This window comes from Panthera uncia, chromosome E3, assembly GCF_023721935.1.
Source record: "Panthera uncia isolate 11264 chromosome E3, Puncia_PCG_1.0, whole genome shotgun sequence".
In the NCBI taxonomy this organism is placed as follows: Eukaryota; Metazoa; Chordata; class Mammalia; order Carnivora; family Felidae; genus Panthera; species Panthera uncia.
The window spans coordinates 10,437,984-10,453,965 of record NC_064815.1 but is presented as its reverse complement, the minus strand read 5'-3'; the positions used below and the strand labels follow the sequence as shown (position 1 = coordinate 10,453,965).

At 44.0% G+C, this 15,982-nt stretch overlaps 1 protein-coding gene across 1 annotated transcript in view; it reads left to right on the top strand.

Annotated features, from left to right (window-relative positions):
• The first annotated feature begins 5,586 nt into the window (after nt 1-5,586).
• The window catches only part of PDILT (protein disulfide isomerase like, testis expressed), a 42,798-nt gene continuing 32,402 nt past the window's right edge, over nt 5,587-15,982 (top strand). Inside the window, exons 1-2 of the mRNA XM_049638374.1 lie at nt 5,587-5,816; nt 13,663-13,866. Coding sequence (XP_049494331.1) covers nt 13,665-13,866 — 202 coding nt within the window. The 5' untranslated portion in view covers nt 5,587-5,816; nt 13,663-13,664. The remainder of the gene's footprint in view (nt 5,817-13,662; nt 13,867-15,982) is intronic.

Genomic DNA, 15,982 nt, shown 5'->3' with positions numbered 1-15,982 from the left:
CTGTAAACAGAGTCTTGGAACTCAGTCTTAGTACCACCATGTGATTTTGGCCATTTTTTTCTGAGTCTGAGGTCCATCTCTTCCACCTCTCACCGCCTGTGGACCTCTGGGGGTCTGAGGTCAGTAACTCAGAACCCACTTCCCAAGACTTCCCAAGCCCACTTTCCCAAGATAAACCCTGAACTAGCTGACAAAGACAAGAAAAGCTTTAGAGCAACACTGCACAATAGAAATATATTGTGAGCTACACCTGTAATGTACAATTTTCTAGTAGCTTCATTCAAAAACATAAAAAGAAAGGGGTGAAATGAATTACAATAATATTTTATTTAATCCATGTGAAAGGTGAAATAAGATGGGGTCATTATGTCAAGGGGTTTTAAAATGAGTCTGGAGGCCATTCAGGAGGTGGGCCTTAACGTTCACACCTCACCAGTGGAACCATGAACTTTTGAACTGGGCCAAACCACAAATATTCCAAGGACTCAGCCTGAATACCTGTTACAGTAAGAGACTTTGTTTAGCCTTAGCAATCAATTATATTCAGTCAAGATCAGTTTTCTTCCGCCAACATCAATCAAAATTCGTTGTAAGCAATATATAGAAGCATTCCCTTTTGTCTTTAAAAATCCTTGCCTGTTGCTCCCTGGAGTGGGGGTGGGGCACTATTTGGGTTCCAGCCCTAATCTGTGTTCTCTGAATTGTAATTCTGAGACACCAAATAAACTTTTTTTTTTTTAGCTTTGCTCTTTTTTTTGGTCAACACCAGCTGTATCCTATAATTTCAACATGTAATCAATGTAAAAAGAAATTACTAAAGAGATAATTTACATTTTTGGGGGGTGGAGGTGGAGGATTGTAAATCCTCACAATCCAGTATGTATTTTACACTTACAAACACCCCTCACTTTGGACAAGCCACATTTCAAGGGCTCAACAGCTGCAAGTGGCTGTGGCTACCATATTGGACAGGGCAATTTTCAGTGTCTTGCTACTCAAAGTCGGTCTATGGGACAGCAGCATCAGCACTCCTGGGAGCTTGGGACAACTGCAGAACCACAGACTGCACCCTAGACATGTGGAATTAGACTCTGCACTTAAAGGGAGCCCGAGTGAGGTGTGTGCACTTGGAAGTTTAAGAAGCAGTGGCCTAGAGGCTGCATCCCCAGATGCAGTTTCTTTCCACCAAATTCCTTTTGGTCATTATAATAGTAACAGAATATGGTAATGTAGCTGCCAGAGACTAAAAGTTTGAGCTTCCCACCCCCAGATTCTTTTATTAAGTTCTAACCTCCAATGTGATGGTAGCAGGAGGTGGGGGCCTTTGGGAGGTGATTAGGTCCTGAGACCCCAGAAGCTGGCTTGCCCCTTCTGCTTGTTGAGGAGAATGCAGACCCACTTTGCCAGACCCGCTTTGTCAGACCTGCCTGGTCTGTGAACCAGGAAGGGGGCTCTCACCACACTTGGAATCTGACTGCTGCACTTTGATCTTGGACTTCCCAGTCCCCAGAACCATGAGAAATAAATGTTGTTTGAACCACAGCTGCCAAAGAGACTAAGACAATAACCAACAATAATAATGTATCACAATTCCAAGAAGAATGATTATAATTGCCATCTACAGAAGACTTACTGTGTACCAAGCAAGCATTTGGAAGGCGCTTTGTAGATGTTATTTCCTTAAATCCTTACAACTCTAGGATCTAACTGTTCTTTTCTCTGTTTTACAGGTAAAGAAAGTGAGGCTTAGAGATGACAGACAAGTGACTTGCAGGTCTCAACTCCCAGAGATGCCCAGGCCCCAGCCTCTGTTGTGGCCGCCAGCCCTGGGGCCTCAGACTCCCCTCCTCTGACCCTCTCCCCCCATTCCTCAGCTCTCCTGAACTCTACCCCAAGCCTTTTCCTCTGCCTCCCACACCTGGATTCCTCCACCCCTTGACAGCTGGAATTACAGTTCCCAGGCCTCCTTTCCCAGGGCACAAGGCCATTTCAGGCAGGCCTCTTCTGATACCTGTCCTTGAAAGATTTCTCTCTATAGTACCTTGCTCTTGAACCCAAGAAATGCAAAAGGGCTTCGGTGTTCTGCTGCAGCTGAATACAGGCTTTAATGCCTATAAACATTCAGGTTCCTCCAGGACTGCTGGAGAAGGCAATCTGCTGACTCAGCCTCCCACAGGGAAGTTTGGCCCCAGATGCAGCCAAGAGAGAGCAGAGCCTGAAGCCAGCAGAGGACAAGGTAACTTCAACTGGCCAGCAAGCTTGAAGCCTGTGAGTGTGGCTCCACCAACAAGTTTTTCTCAGAGCTCGCAGGGCTGGGAGATTAAACTCTAGCTCTGGTGGAACGTCTTCCCTGAAAATTCAGGTCACCACATCATCTGAAAAGAGAACAGGAACTTTATTATGTTTTAGCAGAAAGAATACAATAGTGACAATAATATAAGTCAAACCATGTTCCTTTTCTGCTCCAAACCCTCCAAAGCACAGAGACAAGAAAGTACATCAGTAGTTGCCTGGGGCTGGGTATGTGAACAGGGAATGACTACAAATGGACACAAGGGATGTCTTTGAGGTGATAGAAATTTTTTATATCAGACTGTGATCACGGCTGCACAAATCTGTAAATGACTAAAAATAATACCAATAGTAACAATGGCATACTTGAATGAATTTTATGGTATGTAAAATTAAATCTAAAAAAAAGAAAAAAAAAGCTTTTTTTTGTTTTGTGTTGTTTTGAAACCTCCTGTGTCTCCCTGTCTGGCTTGAAGTCCAAGTCAAAGTCCTGCCAGCAGCTGCAAGGCCCCACATGATTTCCTGGCTCTACCCTCCAGCCCCCTGCTAGCTCTGTTCCAGCCACACTGGCCTGCCTGCCCTTTGTTCTCCCTGCTGCTGGTTAACTGGATCTCTGAGAACAAGAGCAAAAAACATCTTGTCTCATAGTGTTTGCCAATATCTGTGGTTAAATATTCCCACCATGGCCAATTTCAATCAACCAAAGTTTTAAAAACCGGCTTGCAAAGTTCCTGATTATTAACTGTCTCTGGCACACCCCTGAGAGCTGGCTCCAGCCCTGCTTCCTTCCTTGTGCTCACTGGCTTCTCTGCCACGAATTTCCTTTCACAGGGTTCACTCACTGTCTCACCACTTACACACAGGCCCCTGCTCAGCATGCCTTCTGCCACGGCCCTAACCCCAACTGGAACCTTCTCCCATCTGACACTTCCCACCTTCCTTCTCTGCTTGATTTTCCTTCTTAGTGTTTATCACTTTCTTTTTTAAATGTTTTTTTTTTTAATGTTTATTTATTTCTGAGAGAGAGTGAGCGCGCGCGCAAATCGGGGAGGGGCAGGAGGGAGGCACAGAATCCCAAGCAGACTCCAGGTTCAAAGCTGTTAGCACAGAGCTGGACATGGGGCTCAAACCCGTGAACCATGAGATCATGACCTGAGCTGAAGTTGGCCACTCAACTGACCAAACCACCCAGGCGCCCCAGTGTTTATCACTTTCTAACATTCGATGTATTTTATAAAAAACATTTTTTTCCAGTTTTAATACGAAATGATTGACAGATAAAATTCTATATATTTAAGGTATGTGGCATATGCATTACATAAATGGTTACTACAGTTAAGCTAATTAACACAGCCATCACTTCACCTACCTGCCATTCAATATTTTCTACTCATTCACTTTTGCTGTCTGTCCCCTCCCCCAACCCACACATGCACACTAGAATATCAACTCCACCAGAACATGGATTTTAGATGTTCAGCCATTTCCTCAGGACTTATAACAGTGTCCTGCCACACTTTAAGAGTTTAATAAATACTTGTTGAGTCAATGAAGAGTAAATGAGAATTAACATTTAGTGAACATTTTTCGTCTGCCAGTCATTGCTATGTGCAGCAAGTACAAATTGACCTCTGATGTTCTCTGACCTCAGATCACCTTTCTTCCTTAGCACTAGGAGTGGTTCAAAGTCCTTCCGATGGAAAAGGGGCTATGAGTGCCTCCTGGAGAGGATGCTTAGGCGCCAGCTGCCTTGCTTTGCAGTGGTTAGCATCACACTGGGTGTTCATCCTCCACTGTGTTTTGTTCCCTGAGGCTCTGGCTTATTTCCTGGCCAGGCTGCTGTTGCCCCTTCCCATGGAGGCAGCTCCTCTTCCTCCCTGCCAAGCATGGCCATAGCAAATCATCTCTTTGACCTTCAAATTCCACTTCCTCAGTGCCTAGGCCTCTCATGGGTCCCAGGCAACTGCTCTTATCTGCAAATCTGTAGCCAGATCTAAAGATACATTCTCTAGTCTCAGGAAGGTGGATGGTCAGATGACCTGCTTTTCAGAGGACCTGAAGTCAATTTCACTGCTATCCATCAGTATTTGATAAGAATCCAGCCACACAGAACTGGAGGCTACAAACTCTGACAATAATTCTGCTGCTACTGCTAATAATAACTGCCTTTCATTTAGTCATTCAACAAACATCTTTAAGCACCTATTAGCTGCTAGGCAAAGTAAAGTATAAGGAATTTAAAAGGTGATTACTACTGTGATGAAAACTAAAGCCTAGAAAGAGACAGAAAGTACCTAAGAGGATTGGGGAGGTTAACGGTTTTAAACAAAGTGATGGGGAAAAGGCCCAGGCTGAGAAAGTGATGTTTGAGCAAAGACTTACAGGAGATAAGACAGTAAACCTGGGTGAAGAGCCGACTATAGAAGAAACTGATATGGGAAACAAAGGCAGAAGGAAATGGCAGATAAAACTGAATTTCCTTATAACCTGCAGCCTGTTGACAAATACTTAAGGCAGGCAGAGTAAAAGTTTCTCAGGGAACTCCCTGCTGTCTTAATGCTAATGCTTTGCTGGAGGGAAAAACAACCTTAGGGTGACAGTAGCTAGGCCTCCAGTATCCTGGGAGTCTTCTTTAGCATATGAACTCCCAAGTATATAACCAGTCTATCCACAGGGTCCTGGGCAGCTCTTTCTGCCCAAGGGTTTTGTCCCCTGGCTTTAATACAATCACCTTTTTGCACCAAAGACATCTTCAAGAATTCTTTCCTGGCTGTCAGCTCCAAACCCCATGAACCCCCCATCACCCCAAAACCTCATCAGAAACCACGAGTGCCCCTGAGGCGGGAGAGTGACTGTCATATTGGAGGAGCAACAAGAAGGCCAGTGTGGCTACAGCAGGGAGTGGGAGAGAGGCTAGGAGAGGAGACAAGGGCCAGCTTTCTGCCCTCCAGGTCCCTTGCAGCTCAGTTTGGCCAGTCAGCTCCGTTAACCCTTCCAACAGCTCTGTGAGTTCTATGCCATTTTACACATGACAAAACTGAGCCTCAGAAAGGGTGAGCGACATGCCCAAGGCCACCCAGCTATTCAGGGACAGAGCTGGGATTCCAATTCCAATGTTTAGACACTTCTGTGCCACCCTGTGCCACTCTTGGCCGGGATGTATTTTGTTTCTGGTGCTCCCTGTGACCTCCAGCCCCACCCCTGTGCTTGGGCAAGCTCCTCTCAGCAAGGGCAGGGCCTTCTTACCCAACAATGGCCATTCTTTTCCAGGGCCACCCTGGTCTCCAGAACCCCAGAATGTGGAACACTGCTGCTCAGGCTGCTGTGGTTCCTGTGTGTCTGGGAAGGGTCTTCATTTCTGCCTCTGGATTTCTTTAGGAAACTCGGCGGCCTCCGGGTCCTACTCTGTCACAAAGGGAAACCAGGAGTCTGTTCTTCAGGCCACGACTTCCCTCCTCAAGTGCCCCGGAGTTTGCTGCCCCACCTCGGCCTAGTGGGCCTGCATGTAACCAGACTTCCTACAGGTATGGGCTTGAATGAAATGGCAATTCTGATGGATGGGTCCTGCCCTGGCCACATTCCTTCTGCCAGGATGATTAAAATTTAAGTGTGGTTTACTGCGAAGATGGCTACACATTAGTATCACCTAAAGAAACTCACCGCACCCCATACAGACCAATGAAATTACACCTAGTATATTTGGGTTCAAACATCAGTATTTTCTTGAGGTTCCCCAAGAGATTCTAATGGGTGGTAATGGTTGAGAATCACTGAAATACACTGTGGGGTTTATGTGAGAATTAAATTAGATCATTTGTTTATTCATTCATTAAAAAACATTCACTGAGTTCCAGATCTGGACAAGGCACTGTTCTAGGAGGTGGGAAAACAGCTGTGAACAAAGGCACTTACAGGAAAAAGTTTAGAAATATAAACTGTGGAGCCCCTGGATGGCTCAGTGGGTTAATCGTCCAACTTCAGCTTAGGTCATCACCTCACAGTTAGTGAGTTCAAGCCCCATGTCGGGCTCTGTGCTGACAGCTCAGAGCCTGGAGCCTGTTTCGGAGTCTGTGTCTCCCTCTCTCTCTCTCTGTCCCTCCCCTGCTCATGCTCTGTCTCTGTCTCTCAAAAATGAATAAATGTTAAAAAAAAATTTTTTTAATAAAAAAATAAAGCACGTACACTCAGAAATAATAATACAGGATTTGAAGCAAATGGGGGTGATGTGGCCGAGAATGCTGGAGGCAAAGGTAGTGGGGAGACAGAGTGGCCTGGGAAGACCCCCCTCAGAGGAGCTGGTGTTAGGGACCTGAATAACCAAAAAAGGTTACAGATCAGGAAAAGGGTGTTCCAGGCAGAGGCAAAGGTCCCAGGCAGTGTCTGCCTTAGGAGAGAGAAGGAACCGGCCTGGCTGACATGCTGACATAGGAGGGAGAGCACAGGGCTGAGGTCACAGGAAACAGGATGATGGAGTCCTGAGACACCACCATATTGGATGTGATGGCAGGCCCCTGGCTTCTCCATAAGACAGTGATGTGATCTAAGCTGTGTTTTAGAAGGAAATCTCTAAATTCTGTGTGATGAATGGATTGGGAGGAGAGCAAAAAGAATATAAGTAGAGAGGAGGCCACTGCTCCAGCTGGACCAGAGACGATGCTGGCTGGGACAGGAGGCTCTCAGTGTTGGAGACCAGGGACATTTAGTGCTCAGAGCAGTGGTAACTGGTAGCAAGGCCCTCTGCATTAAATACTCTTATTCTTATTTATTCTTATTCATAAGAGTTTTCTATGATGGCACTCCTCCCTGTGTGGGGGTGGAGGGTAGAGGCCGGATCTAGGCTTGGAATTGGCTGTGGCTGGGGCTGAGGGTTCCCCAGAGGGACACAGAGGAGCCACCAGGATTATCAGGCCAGAGCGGTGGGTGCAGGGAGAACTGGGGTTCTGGACAGGAGCAGGGGTCTGGGTGGGGTTGAGGGTACAGTGTCAGGGGTTGAGTCACAATGGGGTCCAGAGTTTGAGGAGGAGCTCTGTAATGAATCAAGGCTGAGCTGTGGTCAGAGAGGGTCACAGGAAAGAGTAAAGGGTGTGGTGTGGAAGGTGGAAGGTGGGGGAAGAGAAAGAGAAACGGGGCGAGGGGAGACAGAGACACACACACACACACACACACACACACACACACACACAACCTGCCCCCATCCCACTCTTTTCCTGGAAATGTGTACAGTTCACTTTTTTGCTCCCTTCAGTTGCTAAACAAACTTCAACTGAGTAAATTTTAAAGATCTTATTGGCTTTATTCAATGATTAATGAATCAGGCAGTATTCCAAGTAGCAGATGTTTGTTTGCTTTCATGTTTATTTATTTATTTTGAGAGAGAGAGAGCATTCATGAGCACAAGCGGCGGGAGGATTAGAGAGAGAGGGAGAGAGAGAATCCCAAGTAGGCTCCCCTCTGGCAGCACAGAACCCAACTGGAGGCTCGATCCCATGAACCATGAGATCATGACCTGAGCTGAAATCAAAAGTCAGACACTTAATGGACTGAGCCACCCAGGCACCTCTTTGCTGGTTTCTTTCTTTCTTTTTTTTTTTTTACAAGTATTCCTCAGCTTTGTTATTTGTATATTTGTTTATTCTTACTGAAATGTAATTAACCTACAGTATTATATTAGTGTCTTGTGTGCAATACAATTCAACATTTCTATGCATTACTCAGAGCTCATCACAATAAGTGTACCCTTAATCCCCTTCATCTGTTTCACCCATCCACCCACCCACCTCCCCTCTGGTAAACACCAGTTTGTTCCCTGTATTTAAGATTCTGTTTTTTTGTTTGTCTCTTTTTTTTTCTTTGTTTATTCATTTGTTTTGTTTCTTAAATTCCACATATGAATGAAATCATATGGTGTTTGTCTTTGTCTTACTTATTTCATTTAGCATTATACTCTCTAGGTGTATCCATTGCAAATGGCAAGATTTCATTCTTTTTTTATGGCTGAATAATATTCTGTTGTATGTATACACCACATCTTCTTTACCCATTCATCTATGGATGTACACGTAGGTTGCTTTCATCTCTTGGCTATTGTAAATAATGCTATAATAAACATAGTGTTACTTTATTTTTTCAGATCAGTGTTTTTGTTTTCTTTGGGTAAATATCCATCAGTGGCATTACTGGATCATATGGTAATTTCAGTTTTAATTTTTTGAGAAAACTCCACCCTGTTTTCCACATTGGCTGCATTCCTACCACACAGGATTCCTATCCACACAGTTTGCATTCCTACCAATAGTGCAAGAGGATTTCTTTTTCTCCACATCCTTGCCAACACTTGTTATTTCCTGTCTTTTTGAGTCTAACCATTCTGACAGGTATGAGGTGGTATCTCATCATGGTTTTGATTTGCATTTCCTTGGCAGTGAGTGATATTGAGCATCTTTCCATGTGTCTTCTGGCCATTAACATGCAGGAATACTCTTGTCAAAGGTCTTTGGGGGAGCCCACCATAGCCCTGATCAGCCTGGCCTGCACTCCGATGCTCTGCCATCCACTCAGGCCAAATGACTCACTTTGGTTGATTTCATTTGACTGTGTGGTTCTCTCTTTTTTTTTTTTAACGTTTATTTTTGAGAGAGAGTGTGTGAGCAGGGGAGGGGCAAAGAAAGAGAGGGAGAGACAGAATCCAAAGCAGGCTCCAGGCTCCATGCTGTCAGCACAGAGCCTGATGCAGGGCTCAAACCCACGAACCTCAGGATCATGACCTGATCCAAAGTCAGGCACTTAACCAACTGAGCCACCCAGATGCCCCGATCGCATGGTTCTCAAACCTACAGATTGCAAGACAGAATTATCTGTGACTATCAATGGCAACACATGGATCTCATTTGGACCCCAATTCAATCAAACTTTAAATTATGAGATAACTGGGTTAATTTTCACACTGTTTGGATATTTGATAAGAAGTTATTGTTCATTCTGTTAAGTAGGATAATAGTATTGTGGTTATGTTTTATTTTTAAAAAAATACCTTTTAACGATTCATAATTCATTATTTATGGATGAAATAATGTTAAGATATGGGACTAGCTTCAAAACAGTTCAGGGCAGGAAGTGATAAGAATGTAAACAAGATTGGTAGTGACAGTAAACCTAGTTGAATGATGCTGGAGGCACACCAACCAGTCTACTTTTGCATATATTCAAAATTTTCCAAATAGAAAGTTAAAAATAAAAGAATCATTTGGGGAGCTTTTAAAACATACAGATATCTGGGCACTACTCTAGTGATTCTGAATTAGTTGGTCTGGGTGGAGGCCTAGCATAAGTACTGTTTAAACAGCTCCATGTGAATTTCAGGATAAGAAGTGCTAATGGAGCACAGGTTCTTTATCATATGCCCACAACTACCTTGGGAGGCAGGCACTACTCACTCATTCTACAGATGGAGATGCTAAGCTCTAATAGGGGACTTACAAACTGAGGAGTCCAAGATCTAAGGTGTGAGTGAAGTGTAGGGGCATGGGCAGCATGGTGATTTAGATGCTAAGTTTGAGAACTTTTCAGGCAGAGAGGCAGATAATAAATACTTTTGGTGTCATTGGCCACATACAGTCTCTGTTGCAACTACTGAACTTGGCCATTATAGTTAAAGCAGCCAGACAATAGCAAAAGAATGGATGTGGCTGTGATCCAATAACACTGAATTTACAAGAACAGGCAGGGAGTCAGTTTGCTGAACGTTGGTTTACACCACAGGCATTGGGCTTAGATGTACCTGAGCCCACGTGCTCCTTCATCTACCTGTTGGGTGGTTTTGTATGAGTCTCCACCTTGGTGAAGGGGGCATCATAACTGTACCTACCTCATAGACATGCTGTAAGGGCTACCAAGATGGTGAAGGCAAAGCTCAAATACTAGCTTAATACATAATGATGTTACTTAGTATTATGGGCTAGCCTGGTACCGGGTACTGGGGCTGCAATGGTCAGCAAAGAGTCAGGGTTGGGGTTTCAGTGCAAAGGAGAAACAGGGTAGGGTCCCTGTGATACTGTGATTTGTAAGTGTTACACAAAATTCAGCCTAGGAAATTTGAAGATCTAATTGGTTTTATTAAGCAATTCATGACTCAGGCAGCATCCAATATAGCAAGTAGAGAGATGCTCCCAGGGGTTGTACAAAATGGAAAGTTTTTATAGGCAGGAGAATGGGGCAACATGTTATTAGCCAACAAATGAAAGGATTGTTTCAGGCCAGAGCATCTTTTGTTGGGAAGGGAAAAGCATGTTTTTTTGTTGTTTCTGTTGTTTTTGTTTTTTTTAATCATGCAGATTATCTTACTACTGCTGATCAGGAAATTTCAGGTTGACTTTTAAAAGGCCACATTCCTATGTATACAATGTATACAATGGAATATTACCCAGCCATCAAAAAGAATGAAATCTTGCCATTTGTAACTACTTGGACGGAGCTAGAGTGTATTATGCTAAGCAAAATAAGTCAGTCAGAGAAAGACAAATACCATATAATCTCACTCATATGTGGAATTTAAGAAACAAAACAGATGAACATGTGGGAAGGAGAAAAAAAGAGAGAGAAGGAAACAAACCGTGAGAGACTCTTAAAGATAGAGTACAAACTGGGTGTTGATGGAGGGAGGTGGGGGGGGGGATGGGCTAGATGGGGGATAGGTACTAAGGAGGGCACTTGTTATGACGAGCACTGGGTGTTGTATGGAAGTGATGAATCACTGAATTCTGTTCCGAAACCAATGCTGCACTGTATGTTAACTGACTAGAATTCAAATAAAAATTTTAAAGAAAAAAATTACAAATAGAAGGTCACATTCCTGGGGTAGGTTGAAACTGCAATTAAGTCTTGCTTCCTATGGGGGGGGGGTGCAAATTACTCTATTGGGGCTTGTTTTTCTTTTTTAACATAAATATATATATTTGGGCATTCAGATGACCAGATACATTCTGATATTTATTTGGTCTTCATCCATAGTTCCTGGACCAAACCCCTTGGAATTTCCTGAGCAATAAAAGCAAAGGAGCATCTTTTGTTACAACATTTGGTCTCTTGTCTTCAGTTCCTAAAAAAAATGCTTCAGAGCATAAACCACAGGGTACTCAGAACCCCTTTCTTTAAAAAACAAAACAAACCAAAAAAACCCATTCTTACAATTTGAGTCCTGGCTTGCAAGTGCCTGGTCTCTGCTGTGAGTTTCAAAGGCCTGCTTTGCAACCCCACATCAAAAATCTGGCTCTGTTCTCTGTTGCAGCCTCAGCCCTCCCCTCCAAGGCAGGACTTGATTGAATGATGGAAGGTACAGGGTATCAGGGTGGGGGAGCCTCAGTTAATGTCTCAAAATATTGTCCACTGCACCCATTTTGCAGTGGGTCACTAGAGAGACAGTATATCATTTTGGTTAGGGGCATGGATTCTGTAGCTAGATTGCCTGGGTCTATGACCTATGAGCTGTGTGACCTTTCTGTGCCTTGTTTTATAGTCATTAAATGAGGATTATAATAATGTTATTCCTACCTCATAGGGTTGTCATAAGAGATGTGATGGCATGGAAGGCACTGGAACAGTGCCTGGCACATGACAAGTATGTTAAGTACCTTTTTACTCATAAAATTTAGAGCTAGAGTTGGTCACATTCTCTATATTTTAGGCTGAAAAATTACATTAGATCTATTTTTTAAAACCCTTCAGATAGTCTGACAAACCTATTTCCCAGGCAAAAATCATTTATTCATTCTTTCATGTATTTATTCTCACCACTTGTCCATTTTCCTACCATAAATACCAGGTGCTAGGACTACAGCAGTCAACAAAGAAGTTAAAATACTTATAAATTTAATCCGAAGGTGTGACGTAGAATACACCTGCTATAGGTCATTTCCTTTTCTTTCTTTCTTTCTTTTTTTTAAGTTTATTTATTTTGAGAGAAGAGAGAGCATGAGCAGAGCAGGACCAGAGACAGAGAATCTCAAGCAGGTTCTGTGCTGGCAGTGCTGAGTCCAACACAGGGCTCCATCCCACAAACCATGATATAATGTCCTGAGCCAAAACCAAGAGCTGGACGTCTAACTGACTCAACCACCCAGGCACCCACTCCTACCTGCTATAGGTCTTCTTCTTCAAGACACTCAGGTAGTCCACGCTACACAGAGAAATAGCTCTATGCTTGAGGAGTACTTACAAAGATCTGAAGAGGTGATTCTATGCTCTAAATTGTTAGGGAAGACAGGAAGACATAATTAGGGAAAGTGGAACTTACAGAAAGGAAGCTTCTGATCCAGACCATTCTATCATTCTAACAATTAAAAAATGTAGAAAGAAAGAAAGAAAGAAAGAAAGAAAGAAAGAAAGAAAAGAAAGAAAATGAAAAAAAAGGAAAGGAAAAGAAAAAAAGGAATGTACTTTTATAGGAAAGTACCTAGGATATATTTCACATTATGGAGTAAGAAAATCAGAACACTGAACAATATGCATAGCTGACTCCATTTATGTTTAAAATTATACATTCAAATGTGCATTTATATAGGAATTTTCAATATGTATAAGGATCCATTCCAAACTATTAATAGTAGCTTTCTCAGAGGTGGGACTATGAGAGACATTTTTATTTTCTACTTAACATGTTTTTATTGTATTGCTTGGAATTTTTACAAGTGTGACCTACAATTATGACTTAAAAAAATGTTTATTTATTTATTTTGAGAGAGAGAGAGAGGGAGGCAGAGGGAGAAAGAGAATTCCAAGCTGACTCCATGCTGTCAGCACAGAGCCCAACGAGGGGCTCAATTCCTGGCACCTCATGACGTTTAAAAGAAATATTTACAGTTGAGAAAAATTGTTCAAAAATCAAATGGGATACATGAATGAGAAGCGAGGTCACAAGCTTCCCATTATAAGGGGCATTCAAGCAGGAGCTGGAGGAGTGTGAAGCAGAAGCTGTGATGGGGAATTTACCCCTTATTTCTGGGGTCCAGAGGCTCATCCCAGGACTCTGGAGTGGGACTCATCTCTACAATAGTCTCACCTATTGCCTGGGAAGCCAGTGGGCTCAAATGCTGGCGTGTGATTTGGCTTCGTGGAGCTCTGAGCAGGGTCCTGCTGCTCTGAACTATCCCCGCACAGTTTACGTAGGGGCTGAGGTTAAGCTAACACTTTGCATCTCTTCCAGTGCTACTGCCATGTGTGGGCACTGCTAGGGAGCAGTGGGCCATGTTCAGGCCGTGTTCTCCATAAACAAACTGGCTAGGCGGGGAAGGAGAGTCAGGGAGGGAATGATGACGTGGTGCCCTGCCACCTGTGTTGATAAGGGCTCCTGTTCCTCCTTGTGGCCCTACAAAATAGCCATGGAGCTGCTATGGATCTCCCTGCTGCTGGCTGCCTCTCGCGGCTCCACTGTCCAGGGCTTCCCAGAGGAGGACGTCAAGGAAGCCAGCATCAACATATCCCAGCCTTTGCATATTGTGGAGGAAGGCAACCTGCTGGTGCTAACACCTGCTGGCCTGACCCAGATGCTGAACCAGACCCGCTTCCTCATGGTGCTCTTCCGTGAGTGTCCCCCACTCCTGGGTGATGGGTGATGGGTAGGGTGAGATCTATCTCTTTGCTCCTGGAAGCCAGCGAAGTTTTATATATTGCTGAACAGATGAGAACACATATTATTAACATATTTAAAATTAATATGGATATACTATCATTCCCAATTTCCAGATGAGAATGCTGAGGTCCAGGGATGTTAAGCAATTTGCAAAATACTACGCTCGATTTAGTCTTGATTTGTATGTTGCTCCTCTGTACCACTGAAGGTAAAAAGCCAACTTTTACTCATCAGTGTCTTTATATTCTGAAATTCAACTTTCCCCTCTGTTATGAGGGCAGGAGCATCCCGACCATACTGGATTGTTGTAAAGATTAAATGAGATAATATGTTAAGTGGCTGGAACACAAGCAGAGGGCAATAAATGGTGGCAGCTATGGGCAAGCTCTTGAGCAAAGATTTGCAGACCATCACCTTTATCTGAACTCTGCCTGTCTACTTTTGTTCTTTGGACTGTTGTTCTTCATTTCAGTGGACATTTCTTCTTTTCCCTGGGGCACTGGGCACAGAGCTGTGCTCTTGGGAGGGATTTTCATAACAGCTTTCACATAGTCAGTACTAACTGTGTGCTGGGCACTGTCCTTAGTGCCCCACAAAACGTTAAGTTAGTTGATCTTCACAACAACGCAGCATGGTGGCACCATTTGTCTCCCTATTTTATAGCTGAGGAAACAGAAGCTCAGAGAGGCCAAGCGATTTGCCCAAGGTCACAGAGCTCACAAGTGGGGACTACAAACCCTGTGCCACACCACTTCCCACGTGCAAGGATTGGGAGGATACAGAAAGTAGATGTCAACACTGGATTCCAGAATCCTGCCTCCAAAGCCACTCCTGGGAAATGTCTGGCTGTGTGTCAGTCCCCAAAGACCTGCTGCTGGGCTGTACCTGGCCTGACTAGCATCCAGATTCCCTGAAGCCTGGCAAGGACTCAGGTTCCAGAGCTGGGCAGTGAGGTACAAGTGCTGCCCCTTCTTGGTTTCTGCCCCTTTCCATGCAGCCCCTCCCCCTAAATTCTCTTCTCCTCCTCTTGGTTGCTGCTGTGGCATAGCCCTTTCTCCCTTCTGTCAGTTTGCCTTCCACTAACCCTGATGCCTCACAGGCTTCCTTTTCTCTCCAGTGTGACCAGTGCATGTCCTGGGATGAAGTTCAGTGCTTAGAGGTTCACGGTCCTAGGCTCAAACGCAGGACTCTGCCACTTACTGCTCAGATGACCTTGAGCAGGTGACTTGGATCACTCTGAGCCTCTCTTTACTTGGCTGTGAAATAGGGAATTTAGCAATAGGATATAATTCCTAGTGTGCTTCTCACAGTGCCTAGTGCATAATAAGAGCTTAAGAAATGTTTTGGCTGCCATTCTCTTTATCATTATTATTAGATTCCTCTGCACAAACATGCTAATAATTTCTCCCTTGCAGGTTGCTGTGGTGATGAAAATGGGTTCAAGTATGCAGTCATGAGTGCCTAGTGAGCACCCATTGGGCACAACTATTATTATTGCATTCTGATTCATCCTACTTTTACTCAGCTCTGCTCAGTGCCAGGCCTTGGGTGGGTCCGATGGGAGCCCCAGAGAAAAGAGGCCTTGGTTTCTGCTCTCCGAGACTTTGTAGTTGAATCCATACTCATGCCATTAGAATAGTCTGAACTGTATACACTGAGTGTCTCATGGAGAAGTGACAGCTTGGAATTGTCCTCAGAAATGGTTCTCCAAGCTGTAAACCAGCTGAGCAGCCTCCTCTGGCTTAACTCCTGCATTCTTGCATCCTAGAATGTGCCAGGGTCTCCAGTCCAATTCAAATGCATCTTGAAACTTGAAGGTTGGCCTGAAGTGAGAGAAATCTTCACTATTTGGCCTCCCAGTGATGCCCAGTGATGGGCAATCTTTAGCCAGAGCAGTGGAGTGAACCTTTTGGAATCTATTGTTACTGACATCAGTATTTACCAAAGACCACATGCCAAGCACTGGTAAATCCGAAAGTGTTTTTTGTTGTTGTTGTTGTTGTTGTTGTTGTTGTTTTTTATAACTTGACTCATCCACACACTTTGTCTATAGATGACATCAAGGTT